General features: G+C 41.8%; 1 protein-coding gene across 5 annotated transcripts in view; it reads left to right on the forward strand.

Moving 5' to 3' along the window:
• SMAD2 (SMAD family member 2) overlaps positions 1–15,466 on the forward strand; it is an 82,902-nt gene extending 67,436 nt beyond the window's left edge. For 4 of the 5 annotated variants that reach the window (XM_028098180.2, XM_028098175.2, XM_028098178.2 and 1 more), the window contains 4 exons: positions 283–495; positions 3,174–3,311; positions 3,493–3,637; positions 7,247–15,466. In XM_028098180.2, coding sequence (XP_027953981.1) covers positions 283–495; positions 3,174–3,311; positions 3,493–3,637; positions 7,247–7,370 — 620 coding nt within the window. In that variant the 3' untranslated portion in view covers positions 7,371–15,466. The remainder of the gene's footprint in view (positions 1–282; positions 496–3,173; positions 3,312–3,492; positions 3,638–7,246) is intronic. The other variant, XM_028098179.2, reaches the window with a different exon arrangement.
• The last annotated feature ends 11,308 nt before the right edge of the window (positions 15,467–26,774 follow it).

Consider the following 26,774-nt stretch of genomic DNA (forward strand, 5'->3'; position numbering starts at 1 on the left):
GATAAAACTGCTAGGAGAACATGACCCACCGTAAAGTCTAAAGAAGGTGTTTGAAGATTAGATGACTGTATGAGATGGGGAAAATCTGAAACATTGACAATCTGGTATGATCTAATGGAGACCGGAGTCTGTGGTGTAGATGTTTCAGTCAGCTTCCTGAGCAGTAGCCAGGGGAGGCTGGTGTAGAGCACATTACAGATAGCTGATGATATTCAGTCTCTTCTTGGCTTGAACTGTTCACACAACATTTCTTGCTTTTATGGGTTTGGTTTTTTTCCCCAGATTTGCAGCCAGTTACTTACTCAGAACCTGCATTTTGGTGTTCAATAGCATATTATGAATTAAACCAGAGGGTCGGCGAGACCTTCCACGCGTCACAGCCCTCACTCACTGTAGACGGTTTCACAGATCCATCCAATTCAGAGAGGTTCTGCCTAGGGTTGCTCTCCAACGTCAACCGAAATGCAACTGTAGAAATGACAAGAAGACATATAGGTATGTGTTTTTCCCTTGTGTGAAGAACCGATGCCGCATACTCATAGTGGGAGCACCGTGTGGTTTACCGCATCAAGGGCTTGTGTGCAGTCGCCTGCCGCCTCTGTCAGTGTCTGTGCACGGCTTCGCTGCTTTCACAGATCCCACTCTTGCCGCTGGCTTCCCTGTATTTGGCACCCTTGATACTGGGAGGTCTGTCAATTAAAAAAAAAGGTGTTAAAATTACTTTGCTGAGTCTGTACCAGTCGTAGGGTTGTCGTGTTCATATTTCAGAATTATAATTTTAACAAATCATGACTTTTTTTTTCAGTTTGTTGACATCTCCTAGTATTTCTCCCTCCCGTGAGTTCATATATTAAGTAATTAAATCTGCTCACCATTAATCTGAAGCAAGAGATTTTAAACAAGAACTGCTATTTAATACATAGTTGAAAAAATAAATCAGGGGATCTCAAAAGGTAGTAGTCCCGATATCCTTTTAGCACGTTTGTGAGGTCAAAACTATTTTCATAATGCTACTAAGATCCTATTAGCCTTTTTCACTCTCATTCACTCGTGAATGTACAGTGAAATATTCCAGAAGCTACAAGACGTGATTTTGCAAGCAACTACATGTAGGATCTGCCGAGAATCCAACTCTCTTCTGTTAAGCCAGGCATTAGAGAGAGTTGCAAAAATGTAAAGCATTGCTCTTCTCACTAGTTTTGGGGGAGAGGGGAAATTGTTATTTTTCATAACCATGTTATTTATGTGAAATGTAATAGGTTTATTATTTAGATTTCTAAATGAATTAATGCGTTTTTTTTGAATCTCAGTTTTAATATCGAATGTGGTAAGTTTCCATTGATGCAATCCACATAAACAGCGACTCTTTGGGGTCTCCAGTATTTTTTTGGCAGTGAGGTAAAAAAAAGTTTGAGTGCCACTAATATAACTGAACATAGTTCTTATTACCTTAAAGGAACCTCTTTTAACAATGGTTTGCTTCTGTTTCTGATGAATTAACCACCGCTTCTTGTGAGAAATAATGCTGGTCACTAAACAGCAAGTGTGATTCTATGCAGGGCTGTGACGTGGCTCTGTGTGGAATTTCTCAGATCTTGCGTGGTGTGTAAATTTTATGTAATCTTAGGTGTCTTGTGGGTAAGGAGGGCTTCCAAATACCCACCGGACCCTTAAATAGTTCTGTTTCTGCCTGTGTTTTAATTGGGGTTCTGCATCAGATAACAGAAGGTTTTCTCTACCATATATACTTCTCTACACAATCTTAGATTGCTGTAATTCTTGGATTGTCTTTTTACTTTTGATTTCTAACTTACCGGGTGGTTTTGATCAGAGACTATAGCCTGGAAAATTTCTCCTGTTTGGATTTAATCTTTTCCTCATGGTCAAGGACATGTTTGGTGGTTTTACAATGGTCTGTGGTCATGAGAGCAGGGTGTTTATGTGTTAAATCTGGCCTGTAGGTTAGTTTTCTTGTGTCGCATAACTCATTCCCACACACTTACCAGCCTGAAACTACACAAATTTGTGATGTCACAGTTGCTGCGGGTCAGGAGTCCAGGCATGTGCTAGGAGTCTCCTCCGGGTCTCAGAAAGGGAGACCATGTTGTGGACTGGGCCGGGTTCTCGTCTGGAGCTTGAGGTCCTCTTCTGAGCTCATGATTGTTGCAGAGTCCACTTCCCTGAAGTTGTAGCCCCAAGGGCCTCATTTCCTGCAGCCTGGCCACTAGAAGCTGTTCTCAGCAGCTAGAGGCCACCAGCATTCCTTGCCCCATGGACCCTCCGTCTTCACAGTGAGCCCCGGAGAATCTCTGCTGTTGAACCCTCTCGCTCACATTTTGAATCCGCCTTCACCAGGGACAGCCCAGTCCTTTCTAAGGGATATCACCTGATTAAGTCAGGCCCACCAAGAGAGAACTGCCTCGTCTTGAGGTCAGCTGATTTGAGATCTTGATTACATCTGGAAAAACTCCTTCTTAACAGCAGCACCTAGATTCATGGTTGACTGACTAATACAGATGTATACACACCAGGGGTGAGAACCTTAGGTGCTGTCTTAGGTCTCTGCCTTTCGTGGTTGGCTTTTTTAAATCCTTTTGTCTCTGGTATTTTGTATGTATTTGATTTGTTAGATTCTGAAAGAAGTCTATTAAAATCTCCCAGCTTATTCTTTCCTTACCTAATTCTGCTTATCTGTCTAGGGATTTGGTTGTCACCTTAATATATAATTTTAAAAAGGGCAGATGATTCCAATGTCTTGATTTTATTTGCTTTTTTTCTTAACGTTAGTGGCATTGTTAAGGAAATACTATTTATTATAGTGAAGGCATATTTATCCAAAGAGTTAATTCCTTTAAACTTAACTTCTTTTACTTATTTTTAAATAATACATAATTTGTATGAAATTATTTTACTAGCTGTGTACTATTCTGCATTGTCAAAATACTTTTGATAAGCATGTGTTATATTTTGAAACCAATAAAATCTTTGTTAAAAAATACTTGGAAAAATATCGAGTGGTATGTTTCAAAGTTAGGCTTCAGAAAAGCATCGCTGTGGGAAGGGTTATCAAAATAGCTTCCATCATTTTAATACTCGTCCAAGAAGAGACTCTGCCAAAGTCATGCTGAAACAGGAAATGTTATAAAACTAATCCCATATGTATTTTGTTTTAGGGAGAGGAGTGCGCTTATATTACATAGGTGGAGAAGTTTTTGCTGAGTGCCTAAGTGATAGTGCAATCTTTGTGCAGAGCCCCAACTGTAATCAGAGATACGGGTGGCACCCCGCAACAGTGTGTAAGATTCCACCAGGTATGGATACACCAGTGTCAGTCGACCCACCCTGTCAACTTGCTGAGCTTTTCTAGTTGCTGTTAATTTTAGGAATCGGGGGATGATTTGCATGCTCATTTTTAAAGATCTGTCGCCCTTTAAAAATTACTGCCTTACAGTGATATTCTTTTTACACAATTTTTACTTTTTTCAATCATAGGCTGTAATCTGAAGATCTTCAACAACCAGGAATTTGCTGCTCTTCTGGCTCAGTCTGTTAATCAGGGTTTTGAAGCCGTGTATCAGCTAACTAGAATGTGCACCATAAGAATGAGTTTTGTGAAAGGGTGGGGAGCAGAATACCGGTATGAAATACATATTCAGTTCTTAAATTTCCACAATGTAATTCTTTTTTTGCATCTCCTGAAGTTCCCATGTATCTATTTTCCTTAAGGTTATGGAGTCAGCAGAGTTTATGCAAAATAACAAAAGGGAGTTAAAGGTCTCTGCACTCACAACTCCTGCAAATGCCTGGGCTGGCATTGCAGAAGGCAGATTTAAGACCTGTTCAGACGCGCACTGAAACATAATGCAGGGTGTGAAGTACCATCAAAGGGGTATATTTGAAGGCGTATGTCAGTTCATGCAGGGAGGGAGAGACATCTTCACTGGGGCTCTGGGAAGGCTTCTGGTAGAGACGGCACACGATCTAGGTTCTGAAAGGTGCGTGGCATTTCAGTTAGGCAGGAGTGGTTGGGAAACTACCATCCTGACACGAGAATGCAGTTCAGTTTGACTGGAGTTCAGAAGGGAAAGAAGAATACGGCTGGACAGCTGAGTTGAGACCAGCTGACTATAAGGTTGAGAGGTAGATAGAAGAGCATACTTGTCCCGTGTCAGGCACTGGGGCCATGTTTTCACTGCTGCACGTCACGCATTTCAGCCTGGCTAAGAATTACTGTTTCTGTGCTCTCTTTTTTTATACGGTTGCAAAAAATGGTTCAAACTAATACCTATTTGGAAATAGGCTTAGAAAAGATTTGATAATTTGCCCAAGGACACTTTGTGAGTGGTGGAGTTGGGACTTGAAGAAAGCTCTCCTTGACTCTCAACACCCTCTCCAATGATAGTAGTAACAGTTACATAATTGAGTTCTACAGAAGCTAATTTGTCATCGGGGGATAAGATAGATTAGGTTATTGCCATATTAAACAATGGATTGGATTCCACATCAGAGAAAGGGAAGACTTCCTTAGCATCTTTAAGGCTAGAACTATAAGTAAAATACTTAGTCCTTCTCCAGCTCATACTACTACTCTGAGCACCTGCATATGAAGGCATTCATATAGCAGAGCAATAGTATTCCTCTTTCATCTGGCAGTTTGGGCCCTTCAGAATGTATTTCATTTCATTTGGACTCGATTTTCTATCTTCAACAAATTTTGGGAGGTGTGTGCCTCTTGAGAGGGTGAGACTTGAGTTCTGCTGGTTGAATACTTTTATAAAAATATATATTATATATTTCTATCCTAGATTGAAGACTTGTCATTATTTTGTACAAGTTACATTAGTAGAATAATTCATTTAATCATTTCCCTTTTGCGTTATGATGCCTTTACAGAATGCAGAGTTGCTTTTTGCCATGGACTTGAATTGGCCTGAGTTGGTATTAAAAATTAGAGTCAGATGGCACTATCTGATACCAGGCATTTAGGTCACATGTTTGTTTTTTTTTCTTCGTGAGATGAGAATATTACAGAACATGGTAGTAGAAATTTAGTGCAATTAAACATGAACTGCAGGGAGAATTCCACGTCTGTTTGTAGCTCTCCTGCTAAGGACGGTTTTTAATTGTTGGAGAGAGATGCTGCCCTTCGTGCACTGTGTGGACTCTGCCATTCTTAAACCCAGAGAGAATTTAAAATCTGTAATTATGAGAAGCAGTAATATACAATATGTTTTTATTGGCATAGAGTTAGAGATATATCTGCTTTGGGTAATAAACTAGTTTCCTTTAACATTTACAGATCTGAATAATGTCAGGTACTTCTAGATCTGTGAACTCTTGGTGGTTGCCAGGAACCTTTTATCCTTAATGACACTGGAGCTGAGGAGGTAGAGCTAATGGGTAGATTTCTAAAACTATTTTTCAGTTTCTGTAATACCAGCATGTTTGCCAATATAAAGATCAGGAAATGTAGTAAACAGGAAATATAGATGTGCAAGAATTTCTATTTAAGTGAGAAAGATATCTGAGTTAAGTGAGTCAGTACTGAATTGAGTAAATAGGGGATAAATAATGTCTCGGGTGCATTTCTGTGCCCAAATAAAAAGAGTGAAACCTACTCCCCTATTCAGTGGCCTGGATTAAGAATTATTCCTGAAGATTCAGCTAATCTAGTAATAAATGATCTGATTGAAGACAAACTGAGAAATACGCAGAATTCAGCAAATGACAGAATCAGAATTAAAAGTGATCTTGGCAAAAGCTTGATCTGAGTGAGAGCTAGAAGGCAGGAGGAGCTTTCTCTGACGAACAACAGGAAGAACAGAGGGGAAGATGGATAAGGGTCAGTCCTGCCTCTGCCTCCGGGATGATGTGAGTTAACTTGGGAAGTGTTCCGGTGCAATTTTAAGCTGTGTAAACCAAAGTGTACTATCTAAATCAAAGTAAGATAGTGAGTTTGTACGGGTCAGATTTGAGACTGTGCTTTTTATGTTCCACGTGTCATGTTTTAGAAATCGCATATCAGCATGTCTCAGTGTATGTCTCAGACCCTGAGACAAGGATTCAAATGCAAGGAGTTTATTCAGGAAATGGAGGAAGCACTGGTAGGGAAGGAGGAAGTAGGGAAGTGAGGTAGGGGAGGGAAGGCAGCCAAAAGCATTATTAAGCCATCTGCTGTATTGGGTGGGTCATTAGAGCTATTCCCCTAGGAAAACATGGGAAACAGTAACGAACATGCAGAATTCTCCCACCCAGAAGGAAAGGAAACTGGGCATTTAAATGCCAGGTCCCATGTCATTGGGTGGGGGCTGCTACCGGGGAGCTTCATTTCCTAGCACTTGTAGTCTGCTGCACACGTGGCCAGAGCAGAGAAGTTTTCAGGCACAGAAAGTCAGACACACACCATTGGAAGTTGGCTAGAGAACACTGAAAACTCTGAAGGGTATAGTGGGGCACTGACACCATCTGCTAGAGAAAACCACATCCTTTGAAATACAGTTTGTAATTTTATTGAGCATGTGTTGCTTGGAGATGAAGAGTTGATAATGGCCTTTTCTCCTGCTTGAAGGGCCGTCACACTGAAGAAGCAAGCTGACTCACCGACTTACTGTATATAATAAATAAGGCAGAACGCAGATCAGTACGTGCAAGTGACAGGATGTCATTGAACGATTTGTAGTTCAAAACACTAGGGGTGTTTCTTATTAAAAGCTGGGGATTGTTGCTCATTGGCTTAGGGAAAGCCGAACTCTAGCTCTGAACATTCTGTGATAAGCTTCGGTCAGAATTCTTTTTTTTTTTTTGGTATGCTTGAAATTTGAACCCTGTTCCATTTAGACTTGACTTGGTATTTGAGTATCCTCTGCTCTGTGGTTGATTAATAAGTAGGGTGACTGTATCTGCCAGTTTGCTTAGGACAGTCCTGGTTTGAGTGTTGTCCTAGCCTGATTATCAGTAGTGACTCTCTTCACTCTTAAAGGTGCCTCAGTTCGGATGGTACTTAAAGTAGTCAGGTCACCCTCCTAATTTTAATTTGAGGAGAAAAGAATGTTTTTGTTAATCTCTTTAAAAGCAAAAAAAAGTCATTAGAAATATTTTGTTAGACTTTGAGGATTAAATAGTTTTCAAAGTAATAGCTATCCTGGCTTAATACTTGTTCAAAAGAATGTTGGTTTTAGCATATACAGCCCTTTAATCCATCTAAATTCTTAATTTCATAATTCTTTTCTTGTATTCTTTTAAATAGAAGGCAGACGGTAACGAGCACTCCTTGCTGGATTGAGCTTCATCTGAATGGACCTCTACAGTGGTTGGACAAAGTATTAACTCAGATGGGATCCCCTTCAGTGCGTTGCTCGAGCATGTCATAAAGCTTCGTCACCACTCAAGTCCCATCAAAAGACTTAATGTAACAACTCTTCTGTCATAGTATTTGTGTGTGGTCCCCATGGACTGTTTACTGTCCAAAAATTCAAGAGAGAAAACAGCACTTGAGGTCTCATCAATTAAAGCACCTTGTGGAATCAGTTTCCTATATTCGAATATTAGATGGGAAAATTAGTGTCTAGAAATACCCTCTCATACAGGAGAAAGAGAAGATTTTAAAGACTTCACTGATGTCTTGTTGGGCATAAAACTGAGTGTCCCAAAGGTTTATTAATAACAGTAGTAGTTATGTGTACAGGTAATGTATCATGATCCAGTATCACAGTATTGTGCTGTTTATATACATTTTTAGTTTGCATAAATTAGGTGTGTGTGTGCTGCTTCTTGATTTAGGCAAGCCTTTATAAAGTTACAGTACCTAATCTGTTATTCCCACTTCTCCGTTATTTTTGTGCGTCTTTTTTAATATATAATATATATCAAGATTTTCAAATTATCATTTAGAAGCAGATTTCCCTTGTAGAAAAACTAATTTTTCTGCCTTTTACCAAAAATAAACCCTTGGGGGAAGAAAAGTGGATTAACTTTTGAAATCCTTGACCTTAATGTATTCAGTGGATCTTAAACATTCATTTTGTGTTATTTACTGCTAAATCTCACTAGATGGAAACTTTGCAGAAAATCTTTCCAGACCTCTTCTCCATTCCCACTTTTGCCCTGATACCAAAACTGTGTAGCATGACATCCATCACTAGTCATGGTGGCTCACATACTGCCAGCACCAGTTAGTTCTGGGGCACAGTACGAGTTCATGCGGGGTAAGCCCCTTTGTCTTACATCAGAGTTCAACGGATAGTAATAGACTTGTGTAACCAAGCAGTCTGTTGATTTATCCTGACACCTCATCAAAACACAAATGGCAGTATAATTATTTTCAGGGAAATGCTACAATTACTTCAGTATATTTATCCTTTTTTTAAAGCCAATCTATAGATATAAACACTCTTTTTTAAAAGCTATTTTAAAATATTTCAATAGCAGACCTAGTGCTCTCTGAGTTTTCATTTGATTTCGTTACCAGATTGTATTATGAAATGGACCTTTTGTAAATGTAATTGCTTCTGCAGAATACCTACAGAAGTGATGCTGAGGTATGATCAGCAGATAAGGGCCATCTGTTTTTAAAGTATGTTGTATTAAATTTGTAAAATCTATGTTATTTTACATAATTATGAATTCAGAATTTTAAACATTGGGGGAGAAGCAGTTGAGCAAGTTTTTTAGCCTATAATTACCTACAGTCTGAGCTGTTCTTAACTAATCCTGAATGTGTGGTTGTTTATATTATAACCAATGACATTTTATGCTCTGTGGCTAGAGGAGATTCCAGAAGCTCTGTTGGCAGTCCGTTCGGTGGCAAATAATCCTTATGTCTAATGTTGACTCTGCCGTTTAAATAGTTCTTGTTTGCATCTCTTGAGAAAAGGGAAATAGCCACTCCTGACCCCCTCCTAGTAAATTTTCAGATTTTTGGACATAGATACCTTTGGTACTTGTTCTTTGAAACCATATTCAGCTGTCTCTACTGTATCATTTTCAGTACTCTCAGCATTTGATTGTTTTCTACTAGGTATTCCCCCGTTTTCCTATATTTGTGTGTACATGTATGTGGTCATGCAGACTTGGTATAGTAATTTTTTATTCTGTCAACAAATAGTTACTGTGCACCTGTTTGTGTGTGCCAGGAACTTTCTTTGCTTTGGGTAAAGGTGAACAAGTCCGATCCGGTCCCTGCCATGGCTGAGACATCAGTTACTATAAACCCTTAATCAGCTCACTTGTCTGTGAAGGAGATAAGCAGGGAACTGTGGTGGAGCATAGCAGGGAAGGCTTCTCTAAGGAAGTGATGCTTGCGCTGACATTTGACGTGAGAAGGGGAGCAGGCCATGGGGAGAGCCTGGGAGATTGGCACTCCTGGCAAGGAGAAAGGCATCAAATGCCAAGGTTCATTGTGAAGGAAACTCCCTATTAGGTCTTCATGCTTACACAGAAGTCTCTGCCCAGATCCAAACTTGGGGACCAGAAGGGTTCTGTAATATATAATAGTTGAGGGTGGCCTTACTTCGTGGTAGACGGCTTCCTGTGTCCCACGGAGGACTACTGTCAGACGGGCTGGAGAGAGCCAGTGCAGCCTCTGCCCTTTGGAAGGCTTTAACTTCCCCAAGAACTTGCAGTGATGTCAGGGAACAGTGTTGGGAGCGGAGAACAACTCCGAAAGTGGCAGAAGGGCCTGGCAGTTCGTCAGTCTTGGATGGAGGTGTTTAGCGAAGCAGTGCCAAGGACAGCGTTCCAGCAGCTGTGTTGGGCTTCATCCCCTACAATATTAAACTGGGACTCAGCTCTTTGGAAATACCTGTTATACTGAGCACTTAACACCTGTCCAGCAGTTGACTCCATTGGTGTTCAGTAATCTTACATGCCTTTTTGGGAGACGCTATTTCTTGCATTCTGTTTTGTCTACTGCAGCTTAAATTTTGTTGATTCCCCTCCCCCCCCTCCTTATTGGGGTTGTTTTCATTCTTCTGAGTGATAAGTTCTCCATGTTTAATTTTGTCTCTATTTAAATGAGCCAGCATTATTTAGAATTCCCCCTCCACAGGGCTGGTAACCTTCTTGGTTTCACGTGAGAACTGAGTGAACACGTTTTTCCATCACACTTCTAAGATGGATGGTGGTTTGCAGTCAAGTCCGTTGAGAGCCGCTGTAGGGAATTGGAGGCTGGTGACGTCCCCATTGACTTTGGTTTAACTAGTGGCAGCTTCGTTTTTATTCTGTAATGGAGTTTATATAGATTTCTTTTTTTTACGGCTTAAAAAAAAAAAAGTTTGAAAAGTCTGTGTAAGCACTCTTTAGGATTAAAACAAATGAGTGGACTTCGGCCCACCTTTTGGAACAACCCTGCTTGTGTTCTTTTCTCCTACTTCAGGGAACCTTCCTGATGAGGTTCGACCTAGACCAGTTATACTAATTATACATTATGTCATCCATTCATTCAGTAAACATTTATTGATGTCTGCCCTTTACCCAGCCACGGCGCTAGGTGCTGAGTAATGAAAAGATGGCTAGGATTTTGTCCTGGCCCTCAAGCTGTGGGGTTACTCCTCTCTCAGGACCTTTCACTTTGCCAGAAGGAAATCTCCCTAATTTTTCTTGAAAAAATATTCTTTATTTGGTACTCTTATTCTGTATTCTAAGTACATAATTGCAAATTGTTTAATATCTAGCGTTTTTCTTAACCTTAAACCATATCAGTTTTGCTTGATTCACCTGCCTTTGAACTTACCAGATTTTGCTCCTTTGTCAAAATTATTTTAAGTTCAATTTATTTGTGCCTTTTAGGTCGGTTTCAATCAAGACTAAGACTTTGAAGGTGAAAAACAATCAGTCTGGTCTCTTGCTAATTGAAATCAAGTGAAAGATTATATAGGCCCAGTTGGTTTCTCTACCTCTTCCGAAAGCTGTCCAAATATACCTTTAAGATCTTTGTCTTTTTTTAATTATTATTTAATAATTAAACACTTGAGCATTTATTCAGTACTCAGTACTCTCCTGGTCTGGTTGATGGGGAGTTATAAAGTAACACAGAAAATGTTCACCTTACTTAAAATTTGTCTGTATGTTCAGATACTTTCATAGCTGCACACGATAATTTCACAGACTGCCCCCCTTCCACACCATTTCTCCTGTATCTCTTTAGATAACTAGGTAGTCTGTGGACATAAGCAACGCATGATCTTTTCTCTTACTCTGATCTAACTCATTGATGGTTCAGACATGACAAATTATTGCCCAGTTTCTTTGCTTCATGAGCTTTACTTGGCTAAATTCTTGATATTCATCAACTGAACTGTATTCTTCCTCCCCTTCTCATAACAGAATGTATCCCTTGTGGTCTTGCTGGTTGCCCTCTTCCTTGCCAGCCATGTTTTATCTGCAGACATCAGAATGTTTCTCTCCATTGAACTTTACTAAAGACCAAAAAAGATGGTGCTTTTCATACCAGGGTCCTTTCTTCACCATGAAGGTAGATGTTGTTCCACTTGGTCAATCACTTATTAAATCTTACAAATGGCTCAGAAATTCCCTCCAGTTAAATGTCTTTGTGACTAGCAAATGGCATGAGTTATAGATTGTATTTTAAGTTATGTTTAGGATTAGGAACTTTTCCAGCAGTTGCAGCTAATGATTTTCCTATAATCCTAGCCCATTTCCACCTTGGAGCATATTGGATTGTTGTATTTAGTACAATCAAGAGTAACGACGGTAGTGAGTGGTCTCTAGAGGTAGTCAGAATCCTCCTATTGAGTTCCTTTTATATCTTCCTTTATCTGTTCAGACTACCTTTTATGCTTGAGGATTGAGGGACAAATCATCTCTTGGAGTGGAATTCCTGTGTTTGGAGCCTCAACCAGGAAATGTCAGCTATACTAGATATAGACAACCTCATAATAGCCTTTATGATAAGAACTTGTCTAATGTGTTTATGTAATTTCTTGAGTAGGAACTGTTTTATCTTGGATATTATAGGTAACTTTATATATAGCATAACTGCCTTAAATCTTTTTAGTAGGAAATAAATTGTTAACATGTGTATGCATTTATGTATACATACACACTCCTAGAAAAACCTGAACAGTAGGGGTCATTTATCTGCTTACACCTTAACACCGTTGAATGATTCTGTTGTTTAAATCTCTGATCTCAGTAAAAGTTTCCTAATATGCTTGCAGACGTTTTCCTTTCAGATCTTCAGAGTAATTTATTTATTCTGCCAGAGTCGTGATTTGGTGGTTTAGTTAGTATGCCATTTTTAGGCAGCTTGATAATTAAGAATCGTAACTGGAATTCATGAACATCAAAGCGGCAGCAGACACCCACTCATTATTATATATCCAGTGGTCTCTGGAAGGTACTAGTTTAGCATTAACTTTTTTTTTTTTTTAATGTTGGATTGCCTCTCCCTGTTCTTTTCCTCTTGGTTTAAGATTGCTAAGCTGCTTCAGATACCGTGGGAAGTAGCACCACCAAGTCAAGTTCTCCTGTAGTTGCGGCCGAAGGTGGTTCAGATCTAATTTTCTTAGCTGTGCTCAACAGAAATGGATTTCCCAAAGTTCTTTGGGTCGTCTCTGACTCACAGAGGATCTGACCAGAGTGTGTTAGCCTAAGTTATCTTCAGCATCGATTGGTTTGCTGCCATGAGATCCATAATAGACCCCAAATTTTAGCCACTGGTTGAGATGTAAGGGCCCTTGGAAGAATAATGCTGATGCTAATGGCAGTGAGAAGGATTCGTGAATACCAGACAAAGGACTTTTAGATTTCTCTTCAAAACAGTTCCTGGGAAATGATGTACTACCCTCCAACAAAAGAGGAAAGAATAAAAAAGCTCTTAGTTTCTCCAGAATTTTCAGTTTGCTCTTTTGGGTGGGGGGTTAGGCATTTACTTCCTATTTCTAATTAAAGATAATTTATTGAACCATGAAATCCATAATATATTGATAAAGGGACAAAAGTGAAGTTTTAGCATTCTAAAAATACTTCATTATGTATTTTCCATCTCACACTCCACTTTTCTTCTTTCTCTCTGTGGCTTTAAAGCTCTTGGCTATTTTATGCTGTTAGTCACTAGATAACTTGCCATATTTCTGGTTCTATATTAAGTTCTACCCTTTACAATGCCGTAGCAGCAAGTTGATTCTCAGCATCTGTCTGTAGGGATAGAAGTCTTACTAAAGTCTTTTCTCCCAAAGAGATTTTCCGTTTTTCAATAAGTCCCTTAAGAAATATGTCAGTCTCGTCATTCACATTCTTGGATTATTCAAAAAAAAATACATCGGTGAGAAAGAATAGGGTGCTTTTCTGGTGAGTGTATGTACCTGCTTTAAGAATGTAGTCATTTTTTGGTTTATGTAACTAATATACATACAGATTAATGAAAATTGGGGGAAATAATCACATATGTAGCAAGTAGGTAACCTGCATGGATATAAGTTTTGTTTTTTTTGTTTTGTTTTGTTTTGTAAATCCTGTTTCTGGCAAAACGCAGAACCCAAGTTGGTCACTTTTAGACCAACTTTACCTCAGGCTTCATTTTTGGTTTTCTGACCCTGACCTTTAAGGCATAAATATATGTATCCTTTTTTTTATTAGTGGTAGTGAAGCTGTGACACTAACCGTTTTGATATAAGAGGGCAAAACAAGAAAAACGAAAGAGTACAATGAAAGCAGTTGTGCAGTTGTTGAACTAGATCACAGCACTGTAGGCAAAATAAAAACATTCATATCTGAGAATACTATTTGCCATCTCTTCCCAAGGCCAGACCTTCTGGCAGAACGCTGTTAAAAGTAACAATTCAGGGCCTTTATAGTCTGAGGGGAATATCTCCAGTTGGCAGTATATGAAGCAAGGATGTGGGAAATACTTGGCAAAGAGTGTTTTCACCTAGAAAAAGAGAATGAAAAGACATATAAAACTGATTTATTCATTTAGCTCTGAAAATCTCAAGAAGATTCAGTGAAATACTATATAACTGGACAAAACCAGAAGGACCTTTAGAGGATTTGTCTGAAAACAGGTTTCAAGCATGAACTTTTATATACACTGATCACTCATTTGCTTAGGGTACTACCGACTATTAAAATCGACACCGTTAAATAAGGTATGCGCGGACTTCCTAGGAGCTAGCCATTAGTGTCCTCAAAAATTTTTTTGAGCTGATGCCCGCATAGGTAGCTTTCTGCTCTTGAAAATTCTTTTCCCTAGTGATCCTAAGGGAAGAGTGAGTGGTGCGCCCAAGGTGACCGACGGCCCTGGGGTGCTTGGGACTGAGGCATTCCCTGACTGAAGGACTTTTTGTTCCAAACCAGGGGAAGTCCTGGGCACACCGGGAGGAAGAGTCACCCTGGGTGTTTTTGTGATTGACCCTCACTCCCTTAAACGTTGTAATCGTTGGAATTACATTCAGCTGTCTTCGGGTTGTCAACATTTCCAATATTTGGATAGGTGTCCTCCAATCACTTATTACTGTGGGTGGAATGTGAGATTTGTAACCAATAACTGCTATGGACCCAACGTGGTGGTGAGACAAACACTTAGGAATCCAGGGAAGGTAACCGGGGGTTTAATGAAACAGAGAAGAGGCAACTAGATAGTGAAGTTCTTCAGAACCTGTGTGTGTATGGAAGTACAAATCATGTCTTGATGGGGTTAAATCTCATCTGAAGTTTGACTTTTTAACAGTAAGAGAAAACTGAGTGGTATTGTGGATTTCTTTTCGCTTGAGGGAAAATCTGGCCTTTCATGCTCTGTCCTCTGCTACATTCCCCAGACTGTCCTGCTCAGGAAGCCAGAATGTAGTGTTTATTCTCAGTGAATGTTGTATTGAGATTACCGAATGCATCAGCCAATGGCAGGTGAAGGAATTGGGTGTCCTGATCCAGACTGAGCAGTGCCCTCAGTTTTGGTGGCCCCCGACCCCTCAGGTGCTTACCAGCTAGAACACCAACCCCGGGAGGTGAGATTGTTCTAATACAGCATTAATTTTGTAATGCAATATGCTGGATGCAGAGTCTGTTGTTGTTTGCCTGTGGTCCTCAGAGACTGCATCCTCTGTGCACTGTGATGTAGACGGTAGATGTGTTCTTTGTAAGCTTTAATCCTATGGTTGTCAAAAGTACGACGTGGTTCCACTTTTTTTTTAAACGATGAGCTGAGGCTTTATTGCAGCTGGTTTTCGAGTTAAAATTGTGAAATACTGATTTCCTTCCCCCCGCCCACACCAAATATTTTAGTCTATTTAAAGTACAAAAAAAAAAAAATAGTTCTACTTAAGAAAACATTGCTTAAATGTCCTGTGATTTCTGGTCAATTTTTATATATATATTTGTGTGTTGTCTGTATGTGCTTTCACTTTTTACCTTGTTTGCTCTCTACCTGTGTTAACAGTACTTTCACCATTGAAAGGTGAACATTTTTCCTAGCATTAAAAAGAAAAAGCCATTTGAGTTGTTTACCATGTTATTATGGGACTAATTTTTAATTGTTTTAATTGATTTTAATTTAAACTGATCTTTTTCAGAGGGGATTACATTTTGCTGTCCATGCCCTAAATGATATGGAAACAAAGAAATGTGTGTGTATTTCACATACTGGCAGTATGATATTAAGGGTTCATCTTTTTTAAGTTTAGTGTTATATAAAGTTACTCCCCTCCCCTGGCAGACAGATAGCACTGCTTAATTAACCCACCCCACCCCCATCCCCCACCCCCACCAAACACACAGGTAATGCCTACCCCCACAGTGCTGGTAAATTACACATTTTAGTTTATTCCGGAGCCTGCTTGTGCCAAATTAATGGTCTCTGATACACATCATCTGTGCTGCAAACAAAAACAGACTAGAAGGTGAAATTCACACTTACTCTCCAAATACACTCTTAGCAAAAAACAAAACAAAACAAACTTTTGTAAGATTCCATTGAAAAATCTTAGGTAAGACACAGCTTACTCATAATTAGTTATATTGTCATGAAATAATTGAAAACGCTAAAATAACGTTAGGTCAGCCAACTCCTTTGTGCCTTGCAAGAGCTCAGCTCCTTGGATGAATCAGTACTTCTTTGGTTAGCAGACTGCTTTCTTTCTTCAAATCATTGAAAACAGACACACGTTAGGATGCAACACAAGGGGCCTCAGAAGCTGAAATCCACTGCCCTGCTTGGCCTTGAATGGCCCAGGGACTGGCATGGCTTCATCAACCATGGTACACTGGTAAAAGCCTATGTAAACAAATCCTACTTAAATTGCCACACCATAGAACTCTATATAAACAATCTAAAAGGAACCTTCCAGCATTGACTGCAGCATCACCGCACTTGACAGATGGCTAGAGGAGATCCTTTTCCACTGTCATCTCATCCTGGGAACATTCCTGCTCATTAACCTGTTAGTGAAACTGGTTTTCTGCACCAGGAGATTCTCATTAGAACCAGTGTCCATAATTGCACATACTCATCAAGGGACTGAAGACTAGGGGGGATGTATGTGGTACGTTTGGGTTTTTATCCCCATTTGGCAAATCCTTTTTTCCCCCTCGCTTCAAAATAGATTGAAAGCCCTTTAGTTTGGAAGCAGTCCTGTTACCATCAAACTGATGTATTCCGGTGTGGTCATTTTAAGCACCTGATACGTCCAAGGTGAAGACTGTGTTCATTTGCTACTCAAGAAGCTATTTGCAGCAGGCAGTTGTCCAGCTTCCTTTTTAACAGACTCATCCTTTTCATCAGAATATAAAGATGAGCCCAAAGTGAAAATTAAAAATTCACAAATGTAGAATACAAAAGAAGTCAAAGGCTTACCTAAAAGCTATTTCCTGCAATGATGAATAGGTTTGGAAATATTTGTAGAATTGGTTTAACTAATGGTTATTTTGTAAAAAAAAAAAAAGCAAATATGCTGGTTTGCACATAGGGAGACAATTACATTTTTAAAATGTAATTTTTAAATTTAAAAAATTTAAAATTTAAAAATTTTTATATTTTTAAAACATAGGAAGGCAAGAACATTGAATCACATCTGAGTAACAAGTTCAGGGATAAGCCACAACAGACTAAGCCTGCCTTTAAGAAGCAGCAAGAATGCGTTCCTATGCTCCAGGGTGAGCTACGTGACCTTATGATTGGTTATGGGGTAGATGGAGTTCGAGATAGGGACTCACCACCACATTACCTTCTGTCTTCAGTAGTTTTGTCAGCTGCCTCTGCACCTACCTTAGGTGCTAAGAGGAAGTAAGATTGCTTAAAAAGTTTTTAAAGTCCTTAGGAAAGATGATCGCCGAGGAAGGAGGTGCTTCTGAATAATGTGCAGTAAGAGGATGGACAAAATCCCATCGAAGCACGGTATTCAAGAATGCACTGAATGTGGACGGATGGAGAGGACTCGAGAACTCTTGGAGCCAAACTTGCTTGTGGCTTTGAATGTGCACCAAAGCCGGACGACACCGCTGAGCTAGTGCTGTGAATGGTGAGCAGAAAACGGATAGCCACAAGCTAGGCAGATGCTAGCCCACACCTAATAATAGAGCCTGGGTCTCCAGGAGGTAAAAGCCAGGTAGCTGTACAGCACCTTGAGTTTTATCATCGGCAGTGAGATTGTGCCACCTTGCAGGCAGTCTGGGGCAAAGGATGGGAGAGTCCCGGCCATAGCCCCAGCCAAAGAGGGGCTGCTTGTTTGGCATGGGGAGTTGAAACACATATGTGCGCACGTGTGTGTGTATTAACTGAAACAGCTTTTTGCTCACGTGCAGCTAGAGTTTATTAATCTGGAGAACCCTTTGGAATTTTATGCAGGATTTTGTGTATATGTATATTTTTCTGATGAAAAGTGGCAATCATCAGAGGCCTTAACCACTTCCAAACAGTGATTCTCCATTGAGACCACCTATCTTGAACTTCAACTAGAATTTACTCCAATTTTAAATCTTGTTCGTTTTATTCATGAGACACCTTATCTCTAAACTAGACTTGATCCCACTTTTAAATATGAATGCCATATAAATAAGATTTTAATGCAAATGATGACCCACTTTGAAATGATTGAAGCTTTTATGTTTGGACTGCAGTGGGAAAAAGTAAGATTTAAGCGAGCCTAGCTTAACATCTGGAATAAAAAGTATTCTAGCTTGCCTTTTTATATTGAGTATTTGTCTTGAAAAAAAACAGATTTGTTGTCTTTGTTTTACCCAAGAACCACAAACTACATCGTCCCAACTTTTAAATCAAGATCTTGAATAATAGTGTACGGTAGCACCACATTTTAAAAATGTATTTAGTCAATCACAAACACATTTTCTAAGGAATTGAATTTTATAGAGATAATTGAATGCTTTCATCTGTAACAGAATTAGTGGCCTGCAAACCGCTGTGGTTTCTTCCTATGCTCTGAAGTTGTCAAAAGGGACTTTTCCACTGCAAGTAACTTGTATAAAGAAGTATGAGGCAGGGGAAATTCAGTTTTTGTAAAATCTCAATGACAATCACTGACAAACTGTTACACTCTAAAGAGCTTAACTATTTTATTAACTAAAGCATTATTTTCTTTTATCATTTCAGCATCCAGGTGCTTAAATTTTACATCAGTATAAAATCAAACACATTAATAAAACCAAGCGAGATTTGGCAAACTAAATTTGGAGTTTCTAGCAATGTCTATATGACCTCTCGTGGTGTGATTTTCATCTGCCAAATGTCAGCTACATTCTCTCCTCTGTCCTGTTTCCCCCTTTTCTGCTCTACCCCTATAATCCCTGCACGTAAACCCTTAGAAAAAACTGCCTTCTCTTAGAATATTTCATTGATTTGTTCCTACATTTTTTAAGAACTGAAATCACAAACGGGAGAGAGGTCTAAGAATCTGAGTGGTTGCTATGTTCTTTAAAAGATCACCTGTGAAAATTGGTATCTATTTTGTGTGTCCAGCATTCCCTCATGTAACATTTGCCCGTGGGTGTGCTTTTTTCTTAATCAGTACTACCGCCAAGAATCAACTGATACTCAAATTTACAATTTACAGATTTAGTGATTGGCTGAAGCGGGGTGTTGAATATAAAATCCTTTAAGATAACACTGGGAAAGAGAAAATCTGTATAATTCAGGTGGTCTGGGTGTTTCTCAGCTGGGAATAGCAGTATCCTGAGGGTCATTTAAGCCACAGGAATGCTAAGTAAGGGTGGAATGCTTGAAGGAGACCGCCCTGTCACGGTCAAATACTTCAGTTATCTTGGATGATGGAATAAAAACCCCCGCTGCGTTCTTTAAACAAACTTTTTCTGTCTTTAATGACTTTGGACAGAATAACATTCTGCTGGTTTGAAGCCTTGGTTATCATTTCTGACGTCATGGAAAATGCAACTAACTCGGAATCCGAGGTCTTGGGTTTGGGCCCTGATTCTGCCAGGGGATGGTGACTTTAGATAAACCATGCCATCAGACTGCCTCCAGTTCCTCATTTCCCCAGGTCCCCCGAAATGAGGAAGTGACTTTTGAGGGCGGCTGTGAGGATTAAACAGGAGCCCTCAGCACAAAGTCGGAGCTTGGGTGCAGATGCCTGAATCTGCGGGGCCTGCCGGAGGGAGGAGCGGGGAACTGCGAGGCCTTCACTGCCAGCTGCTCTCGCAGAAAAGTTGCGACAGATGTCACACTCTGAGGTGTCCAGTGAAAACCTACTGTAGCAATTCTCTGTTGCCCCGAAAGTAATGCAGGACAACCAGGAAGACCAGTGGCGTGCAACAGTAGATGTTTAACTTCGTTCGGGAGTCCGGTCCGTGATTTGGGCGGGGCGGCTCTGGGCAGACCTTCCAGTCTTGCCCGGCTCACCGCGGAGCTGGCCTTGCCTGGAGTGGCTCAGCCCTCTTCCACGTCCCTCTCGTCCTCCATCCGCTAGCCCACAGCCACTTTCGAGTCTGCGTGCTGCCTACTGACCAGCGCCCCCCAGAAGCAAGCTGCAGGGCGAGGCCGCAGAGTGGAGTGGCCAAGGGCCGGTGACAGGGAAGGATGAAGAATGGGGGCTCTCCGCGCACTGCATCCGCCACACCCGGGCTTTGTGTCGTCCCACCGGTGAACTTGTTTGCCAGGGAAGAGTGAGAAGTGTGGAGACGCTGAACAGATCCCAAGCCGGGGTCTACTTTGTTCAAGTGTGTTTTGTTTTTTTGTTTTTTAATTCCTGGAACGTTCAGTAGAAGCCTATTTTAACATACACCACGAAGGTGAGTTAGAACCAAACGAGTATATTTTCTGTCTGCTCTAGGTTGATCATTGGGGTTGCTCCTGCACACTGTCCCATGACGGGAGTTGACACCCACTAAACTCAGCCTCGCATGTACAGAACTAGAAGAGTCCACCTCATAAATGAGGTAAAAGGAAGCATTCACTTCAGAGAAGATTTTAATGATAAGCATTTACATTCATTAGTATCACTTCCAAAACATTTCTGGGACCTCTTCAGTGCAAAGACGGTATCTACACACCTGCTGTCCTCCGTGGTGGCCATCTTTGGAAGCGTGGAGTGCTTTAGGGAAGCTTCCCCAATGATCATGCATTAGCAACGATCACAGTATGTTGTAACTCTGACACAGATTTTTAAGAAGGAAACACTGCAATTATCTGTGCCCTGTTTCTGTCTTAAATTTCTATATTACGAATCAAGAATAGTCTGGAGAGTCTGAGTCTCTGCTATGGAGGAAGTTAGGAAGTGAGCACCTCTTTGGTGGTATGGTTATGCTTGGTAGCCCTAGAAAGTGGAGTTGACCTCAGCCTTAAGCATTTTTGTGTCCAACATTTATTTACATTTTTCAGAGCACTGAATATTTCTCCTTGAATATATGTTTAAATGGGCTCCCCTTCCCCACACTCCTCTTTAATGGTCACAGGAGTCCTTTTGATTATCACATTCATGTAAATACACAAAGGTATTTTGTAGTCTTACTGGCAACCCAGTGAAGGGGGCTTTTTTAAGTCTTTTTTTTCCCCCCTAATATACCCACTATTTTTGTGAAATACAAAAAGACCACCAAAAAAAAAAAAAAAAATCCAGATTATAACAATCAGGAAAAACACTGGTGTATATTTTTTTCACTCTTCGGATGTGTAGATGTATTTAATAGGAAGTGTTTGAAGCTTCTCTAACAGCACATTCAGAGAAAGCTATTAGAAATCATAAGAAAAAATCTCTAAAACACATTAATCCATTCAGCAAGCCGTAATGGACATGTAATACAATTTCTTTTCACTGGCTTTGGGGAACACAAAAGATCTGTGTTGGTCCACTTAAAATTTGGGGTTTGTGGAGCGCCTGAGTGGCTCAGTCGATTAAGCATCCAACCCATGGTTTTGGCTCAGGTCATGATCTCATGGGTTGTGAGATCGAGCCCTGCATCGGGCTCTGAGCTCAGCGAGGCATCTGCTTGGAAGATTCCCTCTGCCCCTCTCCCTGCCCCACAAGCACACGCGCTCTCTCAATAAGTCTTTAAAAAAAATTTGGAGCTTGTTTTTTGTTGTTGTTTTAAAGATTTATTTACCCATTTGAGAGAGAGAGAGAGAGCAAGCACGTCGGGAGGGGCAGAGGGAGAGAAAATCTTAAGCAGACTCCCTGCTGAACGTGGAGCCCGACTCAGGGCTCAACACTGGGCTTGATCCCACTACCTTGAGATCATGACCTGAGCCAAAATCAAGAGTCAGATGCCCAACCGACTGAGCCACCCAGGCATCCTGAAAAAAAATTTGGAGTTTGAAATTAAATATAAAAATTCTGGACATTCTTTTCATGCATGATTTTTTTAATGTACCTAAATTGAGTATATATTTTGATTACTGTATTTGGAAGAAAACATTCCTTTGTCTTGTCTAAGTATCCTAAAATAAAAGTGTGCAATGGAGCCAAAGAATTTATTGATGAGCTAGCATTAAGTGTTCAGATATAATGAGTATGGAAGTATATTGGACACACGGAATATTAAAGATGCCAACAGTTAGTAATATTACATTAAAACATTTGTGATTACTTGTAATGTTTTGATAAATTGTTAGGCACTTAATAAGTCAAGATCTGTCTTTTTTTTTCCAACCTATAAAATGTATTACCCAGAAGTATTATACATTCCACATATAATCCCAAAATGTGATGATATGCTTTCGGTGTTTTTTTTTTTTTAAGCTACATGGTTATATAAGAACATTTTTTCATAAAAACCAAAACTTCTAAATAATCCACAGGTACAGTTAAAAATTTCCTTCCATTCCAGCCCTTCTCCACTGCCCTCCCTGAAGAATGCCTTTTGGTATTTTTATCTTAGTACTAAATGTGGAATGGGAGCTAACATTTTCCAAGGAAGCTGAACTTGTCTCCAGGTTCTGAGAAGACCCCCTGTGACCTGGGTCTTTACCATCCCCTAGGTGACCCCCTGCTATTCCTATAGTGACTCTCCGATCCCATCCTCCTCGCCATTTCCTGTTCACCCACTCAGCCTGGTGGCAGAATGAAAGGTGTCTTATGTCGGGGCTAAGCCATGTGCTCGGAGCCCTAGTTAGTTCTGCAAGGCTTCTCTAGAACACTGCCCATCAGACATTCCTTCTCAGATTTTCATTCTCCCTGCCACTGCCTGTCCCCACGGCCTACACAGCCTCCGTGACTCTTCACTTGAAAAAAACAACTGGAAAATGAAAACAAAGTTCCTTTGCAACCTGCATAACTACTTCCTGTCTCTTCTGTGTGCAATCCAATGGGTTGAGACCAGTTCAGCCCAGCTGGCTCCCTTTCCTGTCCCACCCCCCCGCGCCCCCCTTACTGCACTCACCTCCGCTTGCTGTGGTTGCGCTTGTTTTCCCTCAGAGTCAGAGGAAGAGATGCTCTGTCCCAGTTTGGTTCCTGCCCCAGGGCTTCACTGTGCTTCCCGTATTGGAGTCACAAGGAGAGCTGTTAAAATGCAGCTTCCCTGGCCTCCCCTACAGGATTCTGGCTGGCTGGGCAGGTCTGGAATTGAGACAGGGGGATCTGCATTTTTAGAAAGCTCCAAGTGATTGTCAGCCAGCAAACCACTGCATGAGACCGTGTTCCCTGTGGGTTTTCAGACCTTTCTCCCTTTCCCACCTCCCACACGTTAAGACTCAGACTGTGCAAACAAAGTTGCAGTTTCTTCATTTCATGCCACTAATTTAAAATCTCTCATGAGCACCATCAAGCTTTGGGAGGGAGTGGGAAGAAGTGGTTGGCCTTAAACTCGCAAACCAAAGATAACTCATTCTCTTTGTCTTGGGCTTCAGACTGCCTCTTTAGAAGAAACGCTCAGCGTCTCGGAGCCTCTTCCTTTTTTCCTCCCTGAGGTGGCATCTGACAGATGGGAGGGTAGAGATTATGGGAAGTGGGTCCTCCAATGCTTGGGCTCACGTCCTTGGACAGTCTTGCTGCAGTCTCTGTCATCGGGCTCTGTCCTTGCTGAATCTCCTGGTTGATGTTGGTGACTCCTTGACTTTTGCTCACATACATGTTGGCGTGTTCTGCTGCTGACCACAACTCTGCCATCACCTTTGGTCTCAAGGTCTCCGCCTTTGACGGCCTCCATTTTCCAACGTTAGGACCATTTATCAGTGTGGCCCTTGGGGGCAGGGGTGGGAAAGGAGGTTGGAACTTTGGAACATCCTGAACATCTTGCTCAAGCTTGGGGAAGCCAACAGTATTTTCTCAGACTAATTAGACAATTCCCTCTACCAGTGCTGAGTTAGTGCTTCTGTGCCATACTGGGTGTGCCTAGGAAAGCGATCCATGACCCCACCATGCAACTTCTGTCTCACTCTCCATCCCTACCCATGCATGCCCCCCCCCCGCCCCCCACTGCATACTCCAGGTTTGGCCTCAGGAATGCAGGTGCAGTCACAGGTGTCCTAACTTAACAACCTACTCTTCCTTTCTGAGTCTCTCTCCCTGTCTTAGGAGTCATTCTACTCTCTCCCTAACGAAGGGGCTCTGCTTTTATCATAGGCTAAGTTCCCTCTGTCTACAGCTTAGAGACAAACTGCACATTCAGCCGTCCAAGCTTTACTTTTAGTATGTGAATGGGGCTCTTAAAATATAAAACTCTCTTTTCATTCTCAATAAAACCTGACTTTCAAGACTCCTTATCATCTTCCTAGAGATGCCAAAGAATAATAAAATAATAAAAGACTCTGAGGGTCACAGCTAAATAGTGACTGTTGTTACCCTACTATACCTCCTTTCCTTTCATGCCATTACTAATCCTCACGGGGACAGACTGGGGGGCGGTGGGTAGAGACATCTACAAGGAACATGGGGTCTTTAATATTATCAAAGTATAGGCCCCATGTAGACACTCTTGCCCCAGACTTGCTCTTTCCAGCCTCCGTGTTTGCCTGTTCTGGCCTTAGTACCTTGAAAGTCCTCCCCTTGACAGCTTGCTGTGACACTGGTCGTTCCTCAAAGCCCGGTTCCGATGTCACCCCCACCACAGACCTTTGCCGGTTCTTCCCTCACTTCGAGGCCCCTTCCCAGCACTTCCTTCAGAATCTGTTTATCCCGGTGAGAGAGCATCCATCACATTCTAAATAGGCCTATCTGCGCCTAACATATAGCGAAATCGTGAGCTCCTTTCTGCCTTGGAAAGCCCTCGGCCTTCCAAATTTACCTGTTCTTCAAGACCCCCATTTAAATTTGACCTCCTCTGTGAAGTCTTCCCTAACCACTGCTGTTGGAAATGACCTGCCCCCAGAGCCGTCGCGGGCCGCGCGCTCGAATGCTCACGAGACGCATGCGTGGAAACTCGCAAGGGAGCCCTGGGCGATGGGGGGGCCCTGGGAGACACTGGCACGGGCATCTGAGAAAGGATCCCGGGCGGCGAGTGGGTAAGTATAGGGGCCTTCAGGAAGAGCGGTTTAGATTTGATGCCTCCACTTGAGTTACAGCTCCTGAAGGGCAGAGATTAAATCGGTTTTCCCCAAACATTTCTTTTTTATATATATGCTCCATCTCAGCGTCCACTTCAGCATTTTCGGCAGTGCCTTACGCATAGCAGGCAGCCGGTGAATGTCTTTGATCGACTGACAGGTGCTCAGAAAACCTAGCCCGATTGATTTTCTTGTGATGCCTTCCTTTCCTGAGAGCCCATTAATTTTTAAGTTGTTTTCCTTGAAGTGTTCGGTGTGCTCCCCCCACCCCACACACACCACCTTCTTTTTGCCTTCCACAGGATCCCGTCTTGATCAGCCGCTCTCATTCTCTGTTTTGTGATCTTCTGGCAAGCCTTAAAATGTACATTTGGGGTGGGAGCACTGGGGAGAGGCAGGACTGGGGACCAACCCAGTTTAGCGCTTGGAAGGGAAGTGGCTGGGGGCAGGGTGCAGAAGCACTCCTGCGGATTTCAGAGAGAGCTCCTGTCAATAGTGTAGGCTTTCCCACGTGGGCGGCGGTGAGCTCTGTGGTTCTCACCCTGCCCCTGAAAGCCAGGCAGACAGCAACTAGTCCTTACCTTCTTTATTGTACATTTGGGTCTGGTGGCTAGAGGTTAGACTGGTCTCAGTTGAAGCTCTAGACGCTGCAACAGGGGTCCTAACGAGTGCCCCTTGGTGCAACAATCCTTGGGGGATGGTAGTGCTCATCCTGACAGAAAAACCTCTGGGTAAATGTTACTGTCTTTAGAGAACAAGGCGGCACAGACGTTGTCTCGGCGTAGGAAAACCAAGATTTGCATCCCTCGGATCACGTGCAAGGGAGATGATGCCCAGCACAGATGATGGTGTGAGAGCCTCAAGGGTTAGCCCATGGCTGCCCTTGCTGATGCATGGGGTTATATTATTTCCTTTTTTTTTTCTTTTCAGATTTTATTTATTTATTTATTTTAGCGGGGGTGGAGAAAACGTGTGGGTGAGTGGGAGGACGGGCAGAGGGAGAGGGCAGGGCAGAGAATCTCAAGCAGACTCCACGCTGAGCACGGAGCCCGATGCCAGGCTCCGTCTCACGACCCTGAGATCATGACCTGATCCGAAACCAAGAGTCGGATGCTCAACCGACTGAGCCACCCAGGTGCCCCTATTACTTACATTTCTAAATCAAATATGTTGGTGGGTCAACCAGCCTTTTTAAACACTGATTTTGGGCCTAGCATTCTGGGTACTGTTAGAGAAAGGCACTACCTGCTTGGGAGGACCTTGATAGGTGTCATGGATACAACCACTTAGGTTATAAAGCCGTGTGGAATCAGAAGATCGAAAGCAGAGCCTGTGGCACAAAGTGCCAGAGGGTCCCAGAAGGAGCAATTAAGTCAAGCCAAGGTGGGCAGAGAGAGGTAGCATTTGACTCTGACAACACAGCCTGAGCAGAGGCACGGTGGGAATGTGAGCATGGAGGAAGTTGGGGGCAGGGGTGAGTGGTAGAGAAGAGGGAGGAGGGGAAAAGGAGAAAGCCCAAGAGCTTCTGGAATGAACAGGGACAGGGCTTGAATGGTTGGCCACTTGGTTTCTTTTCATGAGTATACAGTTTGGAATATGCTTGGTTCCTGGTATTCCTGGGTCAGGTAACCTCTTTCTAGGATGAGAGGCCATCCCATAGGCCCTGTTTACCTGGCCGGGGGTATTTTCCAGTGGCCCCTCTGTGACCCTGCTCAGGGAAACTGGTCTAGGAGGTCGGGATGGCAGGAGCCCTCTGACTTCATGTCTACAAGGGTATGTGTTTCCACTATGTAATTAGCAGTGTTTAACAGACTGTATCAGCCCTGTTAGGATGGCTTTTGGCAAATGGGATAGAAATCTATTACACATTTAAATTATA

This window comes from Eumetopias jubatus, unplaced genomic scaffold (genome assembly GCF_037043125.1).
Source record: "Eumetopias jubatus isolate StellerSeaLion01/CBP00866 unplaced genomic scaffold, mEumJub1_p1.0 scaffold_16, whole genome shotgun sequence".
NCBI classification, from domain to species: Eukaryota; Metazoa; Chordata; class Mammalia; order Carnivora; family Otariidae; genus Eumetopias; species Eumetopias jubatus.